The sequence below is a fragment of the Ursus maritimus genome, unplaced genomic scaffold, assembly GCF_017311325.1.
Source record: "Ursus maritimus isolate PB19 unplaced genomic scaffold, ASM1731132v1 scaffold_26, whole genome shotgun sequence".
NCBI lineage: Eukaryota > Metazoa > Chordata > Mammalia > Carnivora > Ursidae > Ursus > Ursus maritimus.
The window spans coordinates 76,893-98,876 of NW_024425119.1; the positions used below are offsets into that span (position 1 = coordinate 76,893).

Here is a 21,984-nt window from a genome sequence, read left to right on the forward strand (position 1 = left end):
GGAGGGAACTTGTATATCACATTGTATGTTAACTGGAATTTAAATTAAAACTTGGAGGGGGATGCCTACAAGCGCCTATGGGGCTCAGTCTGTTAATCTTCTGACTCAATTTCAGCTCAGGTCTTGATCTCAGGGTCATGACTTCAAGCTCCTTGGTGGGCTCCATTGCTGGGCATGGAGCCTACTTAAAAAAAAAAAAAAAAAGGAAGCAGCAGCCTGACAAAAGTTATTGGTGTCAATTGGAATCAATTTAGCAGTATCTAGTACTATTTTTAGATACCCATGCCCTTGACCTAATTTCCTTTTTCAGTACCTACAGAAACATTTATACATGCACAAAAATATGTCTAAAGCAGTCATTCACTCTGCATTTCTTAAATACTGAAGAAACTGAAATGCCCTTAACATTCACCAGTATGGGAATCTAAAAAATATAGTACACTTATCTACGGAATTAAATGCAACAACTTTTCCAAGAAGATTCTCTAAGACATTAAGTGAATAATTTATTATGTAAAATTTACATATGTAATACATGTATACAAATGCACAGAAAACAGCTTAGTGACATACACACTTTGTACTGCACTGAATAGTATCCCACAAAAATTCATGTCTTTCTAGACATGAGAATGAGACCTTACTTCAAAATAGAGTCTTCACAGATATAATTAGCCAAGTAAAAATGTGGTCACAGTGGATTTGGGTGGGACCTAAATCCAATGAATGGTATACTTATACAAAGGTCATATGAAGACATACAGGGAAGGCCATGTGAAGATGGAGACAGAGTGTGACATTAGCTACAGGTCAAGGACTACTGGCAACCTCCAGAAACTAGGGGAGAAGCATGGAACAGATTCTCCCTCAGAGGCTCCAGAGGGAACCAATCTTGCCAACACCTTACTTTGAACTTCTGGCCTCCTTGAACTGTGAGAGAGAAAATTTGTTGTTTCAGGCCACCCATGTTGTGATAATTTATTGTGGCAGTGCTAGGAAACTAATTCACACCTGTTTAACAATGATTAGCTCTAAGGAAGAAATTCTATATATCTCTATATTGTTTGAATATTTTACAGTGAGAATTTATTATTGCATGGCTAATTTTTTTGCCAATAAAAATAAATTACCCACATTTTATTTTGGAAGTTTTGACCCTGCCACTTATCAAGTATGAAATCTTGAGCAAATCATTAAACACATGAATGTCTCAATTGCTTCTTTTGTAAAATGGGAATAGTAACACCTACCCTCCTCACCTTCCAGGGTGGTACTGGAGTCCCCCTGGACCCTTTTTCTCTCACTGTCTACATCCATTCTTCCTCCAAAATGGCTCTAGTGACTATGAACACTTTTCTATTTACACTACCATCTCTGTCTCTAATTCATGTTGCCAGCCCCCAGCAGATTCATTTTACCAAAAACACCACTAAAAGTTTCTTTTCTTTTTGAAACCCTTCAACAGTTCCTCATTATCTATGAAATTAGATCCAAACTTCTTAGTAGCTCAAGACCTTCCACATTCTGAGCGCCAGCTACCATCCAGCCTTGTCAATCTCCACTGCTTCCTTGGTAGAGGGAAGCCAAGTTGGTGGATAATCTTTGAACGTTGAGCCTTCTCTTTTTCAGCCATGCCATTGTGTATGCTTACCCATGTAAATGGACTATCCTCCATCTTAACCCCCCTTTCAGCTTTATGGCTTCTCCCATGTCCCCACAATAGAAGAATTTCACTATCCTTTAATTCCTGTAGCACAAATCCTCAGTATTTTATGTATTTTTAACCCCCCCCATTAAACTGCAAATTCCTTTTGAGAAAAAGAACTTTATTCATGATGGTGCCTAGCACACTATCTTATGGAGAGTAGGTGATCAATACATAATAACTGACAAAACACTTGACTTTTATAGAACTGATATGGGTTCTAAAAATGTTTTAAATTATAAACAAAAATCATATTCTGCCAGTACATACCAGTACTGTCACACTAGCTATAAAATACCGAAATACTTCCCTACCACTGCCCCTTGCCACTTGAATGCCTCTCACTACCATTGTTGGCCTGGCTTCTCCTCCCCTAGGAGCACCTGGACTCCCACATTCCCCTACCTAAATAATTAATGTCTTCCACAGCAGGGAGCACTCAGGTCCTTGCCCCGGCCATATGACCAGGGTCCACCTGTGGAAGTATCTATTCTGACTGATCAAGACCCCTGCAAAGTTACTGTTAAATATTTTGATAAGTACCCCTGAATATAAATAGTTTAACTCCACAATTTGAAAATGAGGCTTCTCACTGCAAAATCTCTTGAAGGAGTCAGCAGATCCAGGGAATAGAAAGGAAAATGAAATTGTCAATCTCTGAAGGTTTAGGGTACATCCATTAGGACTCAATCTTCATGTAAACCAGAAGATAAGCAGTTTCTCTCCTAGAAAGAAAAAAATTCAACAGCATAACAGAAATGAAACATTCATAGTTAATTGACACATTATTAATTCATGATAGGACAAGCATCAGAAAGATTTTTGGTTGTTGGATCAAGTCTTCATCTATCCATCACCTCAGAGGGAAAAAATATGGGTAACTTGGGAAAACAGCCACTAAGCTTTTCTTAGTTGACATCTGTATCAGTGGTTGACAAACTACAGCCCACAAGCCAAATCTAACCCTGTTTCTGCAAATAAATTTAACAGAACACAGCCACACTCAATCATTCATGTATTGTCTGTGGCTGTTTTTGTGCTACAAGAGCAGAGTTGAGTGGTTGCAACAGAGACTGTATGGCTCACAAAGCCTAAAATATTTACTCTCTGGCCTTTTTCAGAAACAGTTTGCCAAACCCTAATCTAAATAATGGGAGAATCACTTACAACCAGAAAGTGACAAAGAATGGGCATCTAAAAGAGATGTTCGGAAGAAATAAAAGACAAAGATAAAAAGTAAAAGATTGCAAGAGGATTTCAAACACAAATTTCTCCTACTTTATTATTTTTCAAGTGATCAGGCCTACTCCTGCAGAGAAATCATTTCAAATATCACCTCTGGTATACAATGTCGCCCCTAATCCAGAAACAACTGAAAAAACTTACAAAGTCTCTCTGCTTTAACTTCATCCAGAGGCACAGAGGTAAGATGGCAGAGGAGTAGAGGACCCTAATTTCATCCAGTCCTTGGAATTCAGCTAGATAGCTATCAAATCATTCTTTTTTTATTTAAATTCAATTAGCCAAGGTATAGTACATCATTGGTGTTTGATACAGTGTTCAATGAGTCATCAGTTCAGTATAACACCCAGTGCTCATCACATCATTCTGAACACCTGAGAACTCAACTAAAGACCTAAGAAAAGAATTGCTGCAATTCTACAAATAGAAAAGTGACCATTTTTTGCAAGGTAGGAGGTGCAGAGAAGAGAATCCAAGGCGATGTATGGGAAGATAAACCTCAGGGGGAGGGAGTCTCCGTAAGCTGGCTAACGGAAAGTAATAGAAGCAGCGGAGTGTAAAATCAGAACTTTTAGAAGTCTGTTCCAGTGGGGGATGTCCCTGCTTGAAAGGTGCTCAGGTGGGAAAGTAGGGCAGAATCCCAGGTGGGATGATATGGTCTCAGGAACCCCAGGGTCACAGAAAGAACAGGGTGCCTGAGTGTGTCAGAGTTCCCAAGCATTGGCTCGGGGAACCTGGCTGCAAACAGCGAGCCCAGGAGTGGGTTTTCTGCTTGGTGTTGCCATAATCCCTGAATGGCTGCATGGTTGGGGGACCACTCTCAAAGCAGGGACCCAAGAAAAAGGCAGAACTGTGGTGCAACCTCCCTCCCTGCCCTGGGAGGAGTGGCGTGGGTGAGCACCACAGGAGTCTGTAAAGTTTGGATATTCAAAAGGGTGTTGCAATGCCTGAGATAAAAATGTTTCATCACAGGCTAAGTGAGCACTGCAGACAGAAACCAGGGAGACAAGAGTGATTGATAGCTTTCCCCTGAGGGCATACTGGGGAGTGGGGCGGGGGTGCAAGCTTTCAGCTCCAAGGCTGGAGATCGGGTCACCACAATTTTTATTTTCTTCTGCCAAATCAGTGCTGAAGCCTTCAGGGAACAAAACCCACATAGAGCAATCCAGAGCCATTTATACTGAGCCCAGCTCCCTTGCTAAGGGGGCACAATATCACCCAAGCAAAGACACATGAGAATCAGTGCAACAGGCCCCTCCCTCAGAATATCAGCAAGAACATCTGACTAATACCAAGTTTACTGATCATACGAACTGCAAAATTCCAGCGGTAAGAGAAAACAGTATGTAGAATTCATGGGTTTTTCTCATTCTTTAGTCTTTCAGTTTTAAATTTTTTCCTTTTCACCTAATTTATTTTATCAACTCTTTTTTAGGAATTTTTTAATTTATATTTTTACATTTACATCTTATATATATTTATCATTTTTGGATTGCTTTGTTTTCAATTTCATATATATATATATATATATATATATATATATATATATATATATATATATATATATATATATATATATATATATATATATATATATATATATATATATATATATATATATATATATATATATATATATATATATATATATATATATATATATATATATATATATATATATATATATATATATATATATATATATATATATATATATATATATATATATATATATATATATATATATATATATATATATATATATATATATATATATATATATATATATATATATATATATATATACACACACACATATATGTTTTTCTTTCTTTACAAATTTGGGATCTAGTTTCTTCTGACAAAGAGATCAAAATACACCCAGAATCAAGTTTATTTTTCTGTTCTGTTCACCTGTTTGATTTTATTCTTTTTTTTTTTTTTTTTTTTTTTTTTTTTTTTTTTTTTTTTTTTTTTTTTTTTTTTGGTTTCTGATCTCTTCTGATTTCTTTAGTGTATATTTTCCTGGGGTCATTGTTGCTATTTTTATCTTTTCCATTCTCTTTCATCTATTCTTCTCTGGACATAATGACAACGCAGAAGAACTCAACAAAAAAGACAACAAGAGGCAGTACTCACTGCCAGGGACTTAATCAATATGGATATAAGTAAGATGACAGAACTAGAATTTGATAATAAAACAGAACTACAGTGATAGCAAAGATATCAGGGGACTTGAAAAAATCATAGAAGACACCAGAAAATCTCTTTCTGGAGAAAAAAAGGAATTAAAATATAATAAGGCTGAAATCAAAAAAGGCATTATTGAGATGCAATCCAAAATGGAGGCTCTAACTGCTAGGATAAATGAGGCAGAAGAGAGTCAGTGATATAGAAGACAAAATGATAGAGAATAAAAAAGCTGAGAAAAAGAGAGATAAACAACTATTGAATCATGAGGGAGGAATTCGAGAGATAAGTGACACCACAGAGCAAAACAATATTACAGTAATTGGGGTCCCAGAGGAAGAAGAGACAGCAAGGGGGCAGAAGGTTTATTTGAGCAAAATATAGAGGCAAACTTCCCTAATCGGTGAAAGGAAACAGGCATTCAAGTCCAGGAAGCACAGAGAACCCCCCTCAAAAATCAATAAAACTGGGTCAACATATAATAGTGAAGCTTGCAAATTTCAGAGACAAACAGAAAATCCTGAAAGCAGCTTGGGACAACAGGTCCTTAACCTACAAGGGTAGAAACATAAGCCTGGCAGCAGACCTATCCTAAGACCTGGCAGGCCAGAATGGACTGGCATGATATATTCAACATGCTAAACGGGAAAAATATGCAGCCAAAAATATTTTATCCAGCAAGGCTGTCATTCAGAATGGAAGGAGAGATAAAGAGATTCCAGGACAAATAGAAATTGAAAAAAATTGTGATCACTAAACCAGCCCTGCAAGAAATATTAACGGAGATCCTTCAAGTGAAGAGAGAGTCCAAAAGTAACAAAGACCAGAAAGGAAAGATTATCTAGAGAAACAGCAACTTTATATGTAATACAATGGCACTAACTTCATATCTTTCAATAATTTCTCTGAATGTAAATGGACTAAATGCTTCAATCAAAAGACAGAGGGTATCACAAAGGATAAAAACACAAGACCCATTGAAATGCTGTCTATAAGAGACATATTTTAGACCCAAAGTCACATCCAGATTAAAAGTGAGGGAGTGGAGAACCATTTATCATGCTAATGGATATCCAAAGAAAGCTGGAGTAGCCATCCTTACATCAGACAAAATAGATTTTAGTCCAAACAATGTAATAAGTGATAAAGAAAGATCATAATTAAAGGGTCCATCCACCAAAAGATCTAGCAATTGCAAATATTTATGCCCCTAGATTGGAACAGCCAATTAATAAGCCAATTAATAACAAAATTAAAGAAACACATGGATAGTAATACAATAATAGGGGACTTTAACACCCCTCTCACAGCAATGGGCATATGACGTAAGCAGAAGATCAACAAGCACTCATTTGTGGATCATAAGAAGTAGGAAGACCGGTAGGAGAAGGAAGGGATAAAGGAAGGGGGGTAAACAGAAGGGAGAATGAACCATGAGAGACTATGGACTCTGAGAAACAAACTGAGGGCTTCAGAGGGGGAGGGGGCAGGGGAATGGGATAGGCTGGTGATGGGTAGTAAGGAGGGCACGTATTGCATGGTGCACTGGGTGTTATACGCAACTAATGAATCATGGAACTTTACATCAAAAACCAGGGATGTACTGTATGGTGACTAACATAATAAAAAAATATTATTAAAAAAAAGATCAACAAGGAAACAAGGGCTTTGAATGACACACTGGACCAGAAGGACTTCACAGATATAGAGAGAGAGCATGTCATCCTAAAGCAGCAGAATACACATTCTGGAACATTCTCCAGAAGAGATCACATACTGGGTCACAAATGAGGTTTCAACCAGTACCAAAAGATTGGGATTATTCCCTGCATATTTTCAGACCACCGTGCTTTAAAACTTGAACTTCATCGCGAGAAAATTTGGAAGGAACACAAGTACATGGAGGTTAAAGAGCATTCTACTAAAGGGGCGCCTGGGTGGCACAGTGGTTAAGTGTCTGCCTTCGGCTCAGGGCGTGATCCCGGCGTTATGGGATCGAGCCCCACATCAGGCTCCTCTGGTATGAGCCTGCTTCTTCCTCTCCCACTCCCCCTGCTTGTGTTCCCTCTCTCGCTGGCTGTCTCTATCTCTGTCGAATGAATAAATAAAATCTTTAAAAAAAAAAGAGCATTCTACTAAAGATTATGAATGGGTCAACCAAGAAATTTATTTTTTTATTCATGGAAACAAATGAAAATTAAAATACAACTGCTCACAATCTTTGGTATGCAGCAAATACAGTCCTAGAGGGAAGTACATAGCAATACAGACCTTTCTCAACAAACAAGAGAAGTCTCACGTATACAAGCTAAGCTCACAATTAAAGAAGCTAGAGAAAGAACGGCAAATACAGCATAAAACCAGCAGGAAAAGAGAACTAATAAATATTAGAGCAGAAATCAATGATAAGGAAATTTAAAAAAACAGAACAGATCAGTGAAATCAGAAGCTGATTCTTTGAAAGAATTAATAACACCCATAGACAGACATCAAAAAAAAAAAGATAAAGGCAAACTAGCAAGATCATGAATGAAAGAGAAAAGATCACAACCAACACCAAAGACATACAAACAATTATAAGAATATAAAGAAACTATATGCCAAAAAATTAGGCAATCTGGAAGAAAAGGATGCATTCCTAGAAACATAAATTATCCAGACTGAAACAGGAAGAAATACAAAACCTGATTAGACCCATAACCAGCAAGGAAATTGATGCAGTAAATAAAAAACCTCCCAAGTAACAGAACCCAGGGACATGGCTTTCCAGGTGAATTCTTTTTTTTTCTTTAAAGGCTGGCAAATACAACAAAGTTTCTTTTTTAATAATTTTTTATTATATTATGCTAGTCACCATACAGTACATCCCTGGTTTCTGATGTAAAGTTGGATGATTCATTAGTTGCATATAACACCCAGTGCACCATGCAATACGCACCCTTCTTACTACCCATCACCAGCCTATCCCATTCCCCCACCCTCTCCCCTCTGAAGCCCTCAGTTTGTTTCTCAGAGTCCACAGTCTCCCATGCTTCACTCCCCCCTCTGATCACCCTCCATTTCTTTATCCCTTTCTTCTCCTACTGATCCTCCTAGTTCTTATGTTCAATAGATGAGAGAAACCATATGATAATTGTCTTTCTCTGCTTGACTTATTTCACTTAGCATTATCTCCTCCAGTGCCATCCATGTTGCAACAAATGTTGAGAAATCGTTCTTTCTGATAGCTGAGTAATATTCCATTGTATATATGGACCACAGCTTCTTAATCCAATAGTCTCTTGAAGGGCATCTTGGCTCCTTTCACAACTCAGCTATTGTGGACAATACTGATATAAACATTGGGGTGCATATGGCCCTTCTCTTCACTATGTCTGTATCTTTGGGGTAAATAACCAGTAGGGCAATTGCTGGATCACAGGGTAGCTCAATTTTAACTTTTCAAGGGACCTCCACACAGTTTTCCAAAGTGGCTCTACCAACTTGCATTCCCACCAACAGTGTGAGAGGGATCTCCTTTCTCCATATCCTCTCCAACATTTCTTGTTTTCTGCCTTGTCAATTTTTGCCATTCTAACAGGCATAAGGTGGTATCTCAATGTGGTTTTGATTTGAATTTCCCTGATGGCTAATGATTTTGAACATTTTTTCATGTGTCTCTTAGCCATTTGTATGTCTTCATTGGAACAGTGTCTGTTCATATCTTCTGCCCATATTTGATTTATTTGTTTCCTGTGTATTAAGTTTGAGAAGCTCTTTTTTTAAATAATAACATTTTTTATTATATTATGTTAGTCGATATATAGTACATCCCCAGTTTTTGATGTAAAGTTCCATGATTCATTACTTGCATATATTGTAGATCTTGGATACCAGGCTTTTATCTGTACCGTCATATGCAAATATCTTCTCCCATTCCATGGGCTGCTCTTAATTTTTTTGACTGTTTCCTTGGCTATGCAGAAGCTTTCTATCTTGATGAAGTCCCACAAGTTCATTTTTGCTTTTGTTTCTCTTGCCATTGGAGATGTGTCATGAAAAAAGTTGCTGTGCCCAATGTTAAAGAGGTTCCAGCCTATGTTCTCTGCTAGGATTTTGATGGATTCCTGTCTCACATTGAGGTCTTTCATCATTTGGAGTTTATCTTTGTGTATGGTGTGAGAGAGTGGTCAAGTTTCATTCTTTTACATGTAGTGGCCAATTTTCCCAGCACCATTTATTGAAGAGACTTTTTCCCACCGGATGTTTTTTCCTGCTTTATCAAATATTAGTTGCCCAAAGAGCCGAGGGTCCATTTCCGGGTTCTCTATTCTTTTTTTTTTTTTTTTTAAAGATTTTTTTATTTATTTATTTGACAGAGATAGAGACAGCCAGCGAGAGAGGGAACACAAGCAGGGGGAGTGGGAGAGGAAGAAGCAGGCTCTTAGCGGAGGAGCCTGATGTGGGGCTCGATCCCATAACGCCGGGATCACGCCCTGAGCCGAAGGCAGACGCTTAACTGCTGTGCCACCCAGGCGCCCCCCGGGTTCTCTATTCTGTTCCATTGGTCTATGTGTCTGTTTTTGTGCCAGTACCATGCTGTCTTTGTGATCACAGCTTCTTAGTATAGCTTGAAATCCGGCAACGTGATACCCCCAGCTTTGTTTTTCCTTTTCAACAATTCCTTGGCAAATCGGGGCCCTTTCTGGTTCCACACAAATTTAAGGGCTATTTGTTCCAGTTCTTTGAAAAATGTCATTGGTATTTTGATCAGGATGGCATTACAAGTGTAGATTGCTCTGGGTAGCATAGACATTTTAACTATGTTTATTCTTCCGATCCATGAGCATGGAATATTTTCCCATCTTTTTGTGTCTTCTTCACTGTCTTTCAAGAGTGATTTGTAGCTTCTAGAATATAGATCCTTTATGTCTCTGGTTAAGTTAATTCCAAGGTTACGTATGATTTTTGGTGCTATTGTAAATGGGATGGATTCCCTAATTTCTCTTTCTTCAGTCTCGTTCGTGTATAGAAATGGAACTGATTTCTGAGCATTGATTTTGTATCCCGCCACATTGCTGAATTGCTCTATAACTTCTAGTAGTTTGGAGGTGGATTCCTTTGGGTTTTCCGTGTAGAGTATCATGTCATCTGTGAAGAGACACAGTTTGACTTCTTTGCCAATTTGGATACCTTTTATTCCTTTTTGTTGTCTGATTGCTGTTGCAAGGACTTCTAGTACTATGTTGAATAATAATGGTGAGAGTGGGCATCCTTGTTGTGTTCCTGATCTTAAGGGAAAGGCTTCCAGCTTTTCCCCATTGAGAATGATATTTGTTGTAGGCTTTTCATAGATGGTTTTTATGATTGAGGAATATACCCTCTATCCTTACACTCTGAAGGGTTTTAATCAGGAAAGGATACTGTATTTTGTCAAATGCTTTTTCTGCATCAAGTGAGAGGTTCATATGGTTCCTGACTCTTTTCTTGTTCTATGATCTATCACACTGATCGATTTGCGAATGCTGAACCATCACTGCATCCCAGGGATGAATCCCACTTGGTCATGATGGATAATCCTTTTAATGTACTGTTGGATCCTATTAGCTAGGATCTTGTTGAGAATTTTGTCGTCCATATTCATCAGGGATATCGGTCTGTAATTCTCCTTTTTGATGGGGTCTTTGCCTGGTGTGGGGATCAAGGTAATAATGGCCTCATAGAATGAGGTTTGTAGCTTTCCTTCTCTTTCTATTTTTTGAAACAGCTTCAGGAGAATAGATATTATTTCTTCTTTGAATGTTTGGTAGAAGTCCCCGGGAAATCCGTCAGGCCCTGGACTCTTGTTTTTGGAGCGGTTTTTGATCACTGCTTCAATCTCTTCACAATTAATCGGTCTGTTTAAAAAATCAATTTCTTCCTTTTCAGTCTTGGTACTTTATAAGTTTCCAGGAAGGCATCCATTTCTTCCAGGTTGTTTAATTTGGGCATAAAGCTGTTGATACACGTTTCTAATGATCCTTCCTATTTCGTTGGGGTTGGATGTAACCTTTCCCTTTTCATTCATAATTTTGTCAATTTGCGTCCTCCCTCTATTCTTGTGAATAAGTCTTGCCAGTGGCTGATCGAGTTTATTTATTCTTTCAAGGAACCAGCTTCTAGTTCTGTTGATCTGCTCTACTGTGCTCCTGGTTTCTAATTCATTGATCTCCGCTCTAATCTTGATCAACTGCTTTCTTGTGTGTGGATTAGGCCTATTCATCTATTCCTGTTCCAGCTTCTTGAGGTGAGAATATAAAAACTGCATTTTAGATTTTTCTATTCTTTTGAGTGAGGCTTTGATGGCTATATATTTTCCCCTTAGGACTGCCTTTGTAGTATCCCATAGGTTTTGGATCATTGTGTTTTCATTGTCATTGGTCTCCATAAATTGTTTAAATTGATTTTGATTTCCTGATTTATCCAATCATTCTTGAGCAGGATGGTTCTTCTTTCCAAGTGTTTGAGTTTCTTCCAAATTCCCTTGTGATTGAGTTCTAATTTCAAAGCATTGTGGTTGAGAATATGCAGGGGATAATTTCAATCTTTTGGTATCAGTTGAGACCTGTTTTGTGACCCAGCATATGATGTATTCTGGAGAACGTTCCATACTCGTTAGAAAAGAATAAGTATTCTTTTGTTTTGGAGTATAGTGTTCTATATATATCAATGAGGTCCATCTGGTCTAGTATGGCATTCAAATCTCGTTTCTTTGTTGATTTTCTGCTTAGGTGATCTGTCTATTGCTGATAGTGGAGTGTTGAGGTCCCCTACTTTTAACGTATTTTTATCTATATGTCTCTTTATTCTGGTTAAGAGTTGGCTTGTGTATCTTGCTGCTCCCCTGTTGGGGGCATATATATTTATAATTGTCATATCCACTTGTTGGATACATCCTTTAAGAATAATATAGTGCCCTTCTGTATCTCTAACTATAGTCTTTAGTTTAAAATCCAATCTATCTGATATGAGAATTGCTACCCCAGCTTTCTTTTGAGGTCCATTGGCATGAAAGATGGTATTCGATCCCTTTACTTTCAGTCTGGATGTATCTTTAGGTTCAAAATGAGTCTCTTGTAGACAGCAAATGGATGGGTCATGTCTTTTTATCCAATCTGCAACCCTGTGGCATTTATGGGAGCATTTAGGCCATTCACATTGAGACTGATTATTGAGAGAGATGATTTTAATGATGCCATGTTGCCTGTAAAGTCTTTGTTTCTGTGATTGTCACCTTCTGTTCTGTATCACTCTTGGGGCCTTTTTACTTTTATAGAACCCCCCTTAATATCTCCTGTAGGGCTGGTTTTGTGGTTACGAAATTGGTCAGTTTCTGCCAGTCTTGGAAGGTCCTTATCTCTCCATCAATTCTGAATGACAGCCTTGCTGGATAAAGAATCCTTGGCTGCATATTTTTCTAGGATAGAGTTTTAAAAATACCCTGCCAACCCTTCCTCTCTTTCCAGTTCTGTGTAGACAGGTCTGGCATTATTCTGATATTTTTGCCTCTGTACATGAGAAATCTTTTTGCCCTGGCCAATTTTGATACTGTATCCTTGGATCTAATATTTGCGAATTGCACTATGACGAGACGTGGTGTAGGTCTGTTGTCATTGACCTTGGGAGGCGTCCTCTCTGCCTCTTATACATGAATGCTTGTTTCCTTTGCCAGATTAGGGAATTTTTCAGCTACAATGTGTTCAAATATCTCTTCTAAACCTCTCTCTTTCTCCACCCCCTCGGGGATGCCAATGATTCTGACATTGTAATGTTTCATTGAGTCAGTAATCTCCTGTAATCTACGTTCTTGAGATTGGATTTTTTTGAGCCAAGTTTCTGTTTTAGCTTTCTCTTCTACCATCCCATCCTCCAATTCACTAATTCATTCTTCTGCCTCATTTACCCTGGCCGTCAGAGCATCTAGTTTTGACTGCATTTGATTCACAGCATTTTTAATTTCTGCCAAATTCGCTCCCATTTCTGCCCTTAGAGATTCTATATTCTCGTTAATATTTTTGTTAATACTTTTTTCAAGTCTACACATCATCTTGTCCATTGTTACTCTGAACTCCATTTCTGATAATTTTGTTATGTCCATATCCATTAGTTCTGTGGCAGAGGCCACAGCCTCATTATATTTTCTTTGCTGGGAGGGATTTTTCCTCGTCAACATTCTGATGAGATGAGGAGAGGTTGTGGGGTTGCCCAGAGCCCAAATTCTTGACCAGGACCCAGGCAGTGTGCACTTGTTTTATAGGGACCTTAGGAATGTGGGCTTCTCGATTTTTCAGCCTGCCTTCTGGGTGAGGGTCCTGCCGCACTGATATTCAAGCAACCCTGTTTGGGTAGAGTCGCCCTGTCCCGTGAGGGGGGATGGTGATGGGCACAATGTGAGCTGGTATTTCTGGGCTTTTGTTCTCTGGTGGCTTTCCCTGGCGGTTTTCTGTGACTCTTCTGAGAGTCAGAACAGCAGCGGCCATATCCTAGCCTCTGTCTCAGAAGAGAAAGATCGCAGTCTGCTCTCCACTGAGCTCTCATGGCCTCTTTTACTGTTTCTGTCGGTGCTGTCAAAAACCCTGCAGTGTCCTGGGTTGTGCGCCCCACAGCCGGTGCCCCCCCACTTCCAGGGCTGGCATGTCTCTGTCCTTTGTGCTTCTAACACTGCCAGCCACCCCCAGTTCCCACGCGCGCTCCCGAGCTCTCTGTTTCAGTGTGGTTCGCGCGCTCTGGAGTGCCGGTTTTCAGTCTGATCACACGCACGCTCCCAAGCTCCCATTATCAGTCCAGTTCCACTGAGCCCTCCAGAGCTCTGGTTTTCAGTCAGGTCACACGCGCATGCTCCCAAGCTCTCGGTTTCAGTCTAGTTCGAATGTGCGCTCCGGAGCTCCGGTTTTAAGTTTGGATGCATGCACGCTCCCAAGGTCCCGGTTTTAGTTCGGTTCCAGTGAGCACTCCAGGGCTCTGTTTTTTCGATCTGGTCACGTGAATTCCCGGGCTCACAGTCTCAGTCTGCTTTCTCACGGGTGCCAGTCCTTGAGTCTGGCCTACTCCCTAGTGCAAGTAGCTACTGCTTCCTGGTGCCTGAGTGCATCGGCTCCCTCCCCCTTCCGCTTATCTTCTGATATCTGTGCGTGGATTCATAGCTCCCCACTTTGTACCTCAATACTCAGCTCTGGAGATGTTCATTTGTAGGGATTCATATGTATCTTCTTGCATCTCAGGCTGATTCCATGGGTTTTCAGGATGGTCTGGTACATATCCAACTTGACTCAGGGGACCAGGTGAAAAAGGGGACCCCTACTCCTCTCCCATCTTTTTTCTTCCTACATCAAAGTTTTAAAACAACAACAAAATAAAAAACACAACAACCCAAGAGCAGCAGCGGCAAAACTCGTTGTGGGCTAGCTCTGGCCTGTGAACCACTATTTCACAGTTTCATTTGAGAGGAACCTCCTGGGACAAGTCTGGAAGCCAGGGCAGGGGCTGAGATAGTTGGGAGCCCAGGCAGGAGGAAGACGCTGTGCATGGCTGTGTGTTCCCAGGTGAATTCTATCAAACATTTAAAGAAGAAATCCTACCTATTCTTCCAATTTAAAAAAAATAGAAATGGAAGGAAAACTTCCAAACTCACTATAAGAGCCAACATTACCTTGCTCCCCAAACCAGAAAAAGGCCCCATCAAAAAGGAGAATTACAGACCTGATGAACATGGATGCATAAATTCTCACCAAGATACTAGCAAATAGGATCCAACAGTACATTCAAAGAATCATTTACCAGGACCAAGTGGGATTTATTCCTGGGCTGCAAGGAATATCTACAAATCAGTCAATGTGATACACCACATTAATATAAGAAAGGACAAGAATCATATGATTCTCTCAACTGATGCAGAAAATGCATCTGACAAAATACTGTATCTTTTCTTGATTAAAACTCTCCATAGGGTAGGGATAAAAAGAACATGGACGGCACTGGAGGAGATAATGCTAAGTGAAATAAGTCAAGCAGAGAAATACAATTATCATATGATTTCTGTCATCTATGGAACATAAGAACTAGGAAGATCGGTGGGGGAAGAAAGGGATAAAGAAAGGGGGGTAATCAGAAGGGGGAATGAAGCATGAGAGACTATGGACTCTGAGAAACAAACTGAGGGCTTCAGAGGGGAGGGGGGTGGGGGAATGGGATAGACCGGTGATGGGTAGTAAGGAGGGCACGTATTGCATGGTGCACTGGGTGTTATACACAACTAATGAAGCATCGAGCTTTACATCGGGAACCAGGGATGTACTGTATGGTGACTAACATAACATAATAAAAACAATTTTAAAAAAAGGAACAGACCTCAATATAATAAAAGCCAGACACAAAAAGCACACAGTGAAAATCGTTCTCAATGGGGAAAGACTGAGAGCTTTCCCCCTAAGGTCATGAACAAGACAGGGACAGAACACTCTCACCATTGTCGTTCAACATAATACTCAAATCAATCAGACAACAAAAACAAATAAAAAGCATCTAAATTGGCAAAGAAGTCAAACTTTCACTCTTCATAGATGACATGATACTCTATGTGGAAAACCCAAAAGACTTCACAAAAAAACTGATAGAACTGATTATAGGAATTCAGCAAAGTGGCAAAATATAAAATCATTGCACAAAAGTGCATTTCTATACACTAACAGGCAGAATAAAGGGGAAACGAAGGAACTGATCCCATTTACAATTTCACCAAAACCCTAAGATACCTCGGGAAGAACTAACTAAAGAGGTAAAGGATCTGTACTCTGAAAAGTATAGAACACTCATGAAAGAAATTGAGGAAGACACAAAGAGATGGAAAAATATTTTGTGCTCATTGATTGGAAGAACAAATATTGTTAAAATGTTTATGCTACCCAGAGAAATCTATCCATTCAATGCAAACCCTATCAAAATACCATCAACATTTTTCACAGTATTGGAGGAAATCATCTTAAAATTTGTATTGAACCAGAAAAGACCCCGAATAGCCAGAGGAATATTGAAAAAGGAAACCAAAGCTGGGGGCATCACCATGCCTGACTTCAAACTATATTACAAAGCCGTGATCACCAAGACAGCATTGTACTGGCACAAAAACAGACACATTAGTCAATGGAAAGAATAGAGAACCCAGAAATGGACCCTCAACCCTCTATGCTCAACTAATCTTTGACAAAGCAGGAAAGAATACCGAATGGAAAAAAGACAGTCTCTTCAACAAATGGTCCTGGGAACACTGGACAGCCACACGCAGAAGAATGGAACTGGATCGTTTTCTTATGCCATGCACAAATATAAACTCAAAATGGATGAAAGACCTCAATGTGAGACAGGAATCCATCAAAATCCTAGAGGAGAATATAGGCAATAACCTCTTCGACATTGGCCACAGCAACTTCTTTTGAGACACATCTCTAAAGGCAAGGGAAACAAAAGCAAAAATGAACTACTGGGACTTCATCAAGATAAGAAAATTTCTGCACAGCAAAGGAAACAGTCAACAAAACTAAGAGGCAACCCATGACATGGGAGAAAATATTTGCAAACGACATTACAGATAAAGGCTGGTATCCAAGATCTAGAAAGAACTTCTCAAACTCAACACCCCAAAAACAAATAATCCAGTCAAAAAATGGACAAAAGAAATGAACATACACTTCTCCAAAGAAGACATGAAACGGCTAACAGACACATGAAAAAATGTTCAACATCACTAGCCATCAGGGAAATACAAATCAAAACCACAATGAGATACCACCTTACACCAGTTAGAATGGCAAAAATTAACAAGACAGGAAACAACAAATGTCGGTGAGGATGTGGAGAAAGGGGAATCCTCTTCCACTGCTGGTGGGAATGCAAGCTGGTACAGCCACTCAGGAAAACAGTATGGAGTTTCCTGAAGATGATAAAAATAGAGCTACCCCATGTCCCAGCAATTGCACTGCTGGTTATTTGCCCCCAAAGATACAGATGTAGTGAAAAGAAGGGACACATGCACCCCAATGTTTATAGCAGCAATGTCCACAATAGCCAGACTGTGGAAGGAGCTGAGGTGCCCTTCAACAGATGAATGGATAAAGAAGATGTGATCCATTTATACAATGGAATATTACTCAGCCTTCAGAAAGGATGAATACCCACTATTTGCATTGACATGGATGGACCTGGAGGGGATTATGCTGAGTGAAATAAGTCAAACAGAGAAAGACAATTATCATATGGTTTCAGTCATATGCGGAACATATGGTATTCCATGGAGGAATATAGGGGAAGTGAGGGAAAACTGAACGGGGAGAAATCAGAGAGGGAGATGAACCATGAGAGACTATGGACTCTGGGAAACAATCTGAGAGTTTCAGAAGGGTGGGGGGTGGGGGGACGGGGTAGCTGGGTGATGGGTATTAAGGGAGGCACATGTTGTGATAACACTGGGTGTTATATGCAACTAATGAATCACTGAACACTACATAAATAACTAATGGTGTACTATACAGTGGCTAACTGAACATAATAAAAAAAAAGATAATAAAATAAAATAAATTTAAAAACCTTCATCCTGGGGTACCTGGGTGGCTCAGTCAGTTAAGTGTCTGCCTTCAGCTCAGGCCATGATCCCAGTGTTCTGGGATCAAGCCCCACATCTGGCTCCCTGCTCAGTGAGGAGTCTGCTTCTCCCTCTGCCTGCTGCTCCCCATGCTTGTGCTCTCTCTCTCAAATAAATTTTTTTAAAAATCTTCAAAAAAACCCTTCATCCAGTTTTTTTCTCTAGCTGCCCCTGTGTAGTTGTTGATTTTTAAAAATATATTTATAGCCATTTACTAAATGCAAGCCACTGTACCAAAGAAAAATAAAAGAATATTCCCTGATCCCAAATAGTTTATGGTCTAATATAAAAGAAAGTGATATATGCAAACAATTACAAACAGGGTGGTCCTCGCTATAAAGTACATATGCTTAAAGTTCAGGGCAAGTATATGAGAGGCCCCTACAAATCTTCCAGCATCAATCAGTGAAGGCTTTACAGAGTAGGAAAAGCAGAGATATTAAAGCGTAAGTGGGAGTTTGCCTCACTAATAAATTAAGAGAGAGAAAAAGAGACCAGGAACTGCATGTGCAACCCATGGAGGCTAAGATGTTTGGGGAGCTGGTTATACTTTAGTATTATTGGCATCTAAATTATGAAAAATGCATGGTATGGTGAGACGTGTAATGAGAGATGAGGCTGAACAGTTAGTCACTGAAGAGTTATCCAAATACAAGTGGCAGCTGAATCCTTGAGTTTTATACAGCAATAAGAACCCTGCGTAAACTCATTGGGTTTCCATCACTCAAACACTTCCCTTACCAGCGGTAGTTATGATTTCCATAAGTACACTGGATGTCTTCCCAGGATACCTGGAAGTACATAAATAGATGAAGTGAAGCAACCACCCGACATATGTTAAGCACCTGGAGAGTACAGGGTGCTTCAATTTACCCTCCCTCACTCAACCAGACAACCCCCCCCCCAGTACCTCTCAAGACCTGGATCATCTGGTGATAGGATGCCATGTTTATGAAGCCTCTTTTAGTACCCTGCTCCCTCTCTTTAAACTTGATTGTGCTTGGTTCTAACTTACATATATCTAACTCTTCTTGCTTCCCATAAATCTCCCACAGAGCATGAAGACACCAAAAAACCTAGACACTGAGCTAAGGGAACTCTCACAGGGTTATACACCAGATGGGGACTTCATGCAGAAAAGGACTTTAAGCAGAATCAGAACTATAAATAAAACAAACCAATGGTTGCCAGAGGGGAGGGGGGGATGGGCACAATGGGTGAAGGGGAGTGGAAGATACAGGCTTCCAGTTATGGAATGAATAAATCACATGAATAAAAGGCACAGCATAGGGCACCTGTGTTGCTCAGTCAGTTAAGCATTGGACTCTTGATTTCAGCTCAGGTCATGATCTCAGGGTCATGAGTTCAAGCCTCACATACGGGCTCTATGTGGAGTGTGCTTGGGATTCTTTCCCTATGCACCCCCCACTTGCTCTCTCTCTATCTCTTTTCTTAAAAAAAAAAAGGCACAGCATAAGGAATATATTCAGTGATACTGTGATAGCTTTGTACAGTGACAGATGGTAGCTATACTTGCAGTGAGCACAGCATAATGCATGAACTTGTTGAGTCACTATATACACCTGGAACTAATGTAACATTGTGTCAACTGTACTTGAATTTAAAAAAGCTTTTTATAAAGAAAAGGACTGTTTAAAGGCCCCCCACACAGAGAGAACCGGCTGACAATGTGTCCTGACCTTGGGGACCCATCTAGTCCTGGGCTCTAGAATTTATTAGAGGTGGCTAATCCAGGACAAGAGGAAATTTTGGACAATGTTCTCACCCAAGAAACATTGGAATCGTTGAAGCAGAACCATTTTCCATCCACAGAATTCTGGATATAGGCACAGTAATGACCAAAGTCAGCTGCTCCCACGTGGGCAACCACAGCAAAGAGCTCGTACTGTCTTCCAAGCTGGAAGAACATAAGGCACAAAATTATTATCCCTCCTTTTCTAACCATAGTCTAGAATAAAGAAACATTATTTCATCAAATATTTATTTGGTGCCTACTCTGTGCCAGGCACTGTTCTTCAAGGGGGCTAGAAAATAGTCCTTGAACTCAAGAATCTCACAATTAATTAAGCCACAATTATAATGCCATGCCCCCCAAAAGGGGAAGGAATAATCATCTGAGAAAAGCTCCCCAGAGAAGACATGCTTGAATTGATCTTGAAGGATGAATAAGACTAGCAGACAAGTTCTAGGTAAGGGGTATACTCGAATGGACCCCAAAATTGTAAAGGCTTGGCAGCATAGCAGAACAGAGCAAGCTGAGGAAATGGGAGTCAGGGAGGGTGCTGGGAAGTCACAAGATGTGTGACTACAAAGGTCAAGTCAAGAATTAGAAATAGGTGTGCCTGGGTGGCTCAGTCGATTAAGTGTCTGCCTTTGGCTCAGGTCATGATCCCGGGGTCCTGGGATCAAGCCCCATGTCAGGCTCCCTGTGCCTGCTTCTCCCTCTGCCCCTCCCCCTGCTCGTGCTTTCTCTCTCTCTCTCAAGAAAATAAATAAAATCTTTTTTAAAAAAGAATTATAGCTTCATTTTTATTATAGTTTCAAGTTTTTATTTAAATTCAAGTTATTTACACTGAAGGATATGGAGAAAGAATAGTAAATAAAGCCTAAACCAAGCAGGAGAAGAGAAATAATAAAGATTAGAGAAGAAATCAATGAAATAGAAACCAGAAGAACAGTTGAACAGATCAGTGAAACTAGAAGCTGGTTCTATGAAAGAATTAATAAGATTGATAAACCTCTGGCCAGACTTATCCAAAAGAAAGGAGAAAGGACCCAAAGTAATAAAATCATGAATAAAAGGGGAGAAATCACACCCAACACTAAGGAAATAGAGACAATTATTAGAACTTATTACCAGCAGCTATATGCCAACAAACTAGGCATCTGGAAGAAATGGATGCATTTCTGGAAACTTATAAACTACCAAGACTGAAACAAGAAGAAACAGTCAATCTGAACAGACGAATAGCCAGCAAGGAAATTGAAACAATAATCAAAAACCTCCCAAAAAACAAGAGTCCAGGGCCAGATGGTTTCCCAGGGGAATTCTACCAAACATTTAAAGAAGAAATCATACCTATTATGCTGCTCCAAAAATAAAAATGGAAGGAAAACGTCAAAACTTGTTCTACGAGGCCAGTGTTATCCTGATCCCCAAACCAAAGACCCCATCAAAAAGGAGAATTAGAATGGCAAAAACTGACAAGGCAAGAAACAACAATTGTTGGAGAGGATGTGGAGAAAGGGGATCCCTCCTACATTGTTGGTGGGAATGCAAGTTGGTACAGCCACTCTGGAAAACAGTGTGGAGGTCCCTTAAAAAGTGAAAAATTGAGCTACCCTGTGATCCAGCAATTGCACTACTGGGTATTTACCCCAAAGATACAGACGTAGTGAAGACAAGGGCCATATGCACCCCAATGTTCATAGCAGCATTGTCCACAATAGCTGAATTGTGGAAGGAGCTGAGATGCCCTTCAACAGATGACTGGATTAAGAAGATGTGGTCCATATATACAATGGAATATTACTCAGCTATCAGAAAGAATGATTTCTCAACATTTGCTGCAACATGGATGGCACTGGAGGAGAAAATGCTAAGTGAAATAAGTCAAGCAGAGAAAGACAATTATCATATGGTTTCTCTCATCTATGGAACATAAGAACTAGGAAGATTGGTAGGAGAAGAAAGGGATAAAGAAAGGGGGGGTAATCAGAAGGGGGAATGAAGCATGGGAGACTATGGACTATGAGAAACAAACTGAGGGCTTTAGAGGAGAGGGCGGTGGGGGAATGGGATAGACTGGTGATGGGTAGTAAGGAGGGCATGTATTGCATGGTGCACTGGGTGTTATACGCAACTGATGAATCATCGAGCCTTACATCGGAAACCGGGGATGTACTGTATGGTGACTAACATAATAAAAAAATTATTATAAAAAAAGGAGAATTACAGACCAATATTCCTGATGAAGACGGATGCCAAAACACTCACAAAGATCTTAGCCAATAGGATCCAACAGTACATTAAAAGGATTATTCACCGCGACCAGGTGGGGTTTATTCCTGGGATGCAAGGGTGGTTCAACATTCACAAATCAATCAACATGATCGATCAAATTAATGAAAGAGGAGACAAGAACCATATGATCCTCTCAGTTGATGCAGAAAA

General features: G+C 39.7%; 1 protein-coding gene across 4 annotated transcripts in view; it reads right to left on the reverse strand.

Moving 5' to 3' along the window:
* Positions 1-489: 489 nt before the first annotated feature.
* USP18 (ubiquitin specific peptidase 18) overlaps positions 490-21,984 on the reverse strand; it is a 64,061-nt gene continuing 42,566 nt past the window's right edge. For 3 of the 4 annotated variants that reach the window (XM_008704799.2, XM_008704798.2, XM_008704801.2), the window contains exons 9-11: positions 19,576-19,707; positions 18,531-18,580; positions 490-2,430 (exon numbers count right to left, since the gene is read on the reverse strand). In XM_008704799.2, the coding sequence (XP_008703021.1) occupies positions 2,385-2,430; positions 18,531-18,580; positions 19,576-19,707 (228 nt within the window). In that variant the 3' untranslated portion in view covers positions 490-2,384. Of the gene's footprint in view, positions 2,431-18,526; positions 18,581-19,575; positions 19,708-21,984 lie in introns of those variants that run through there. The other variant, XM_040641964.1, reaches the window with a different exon arrangement.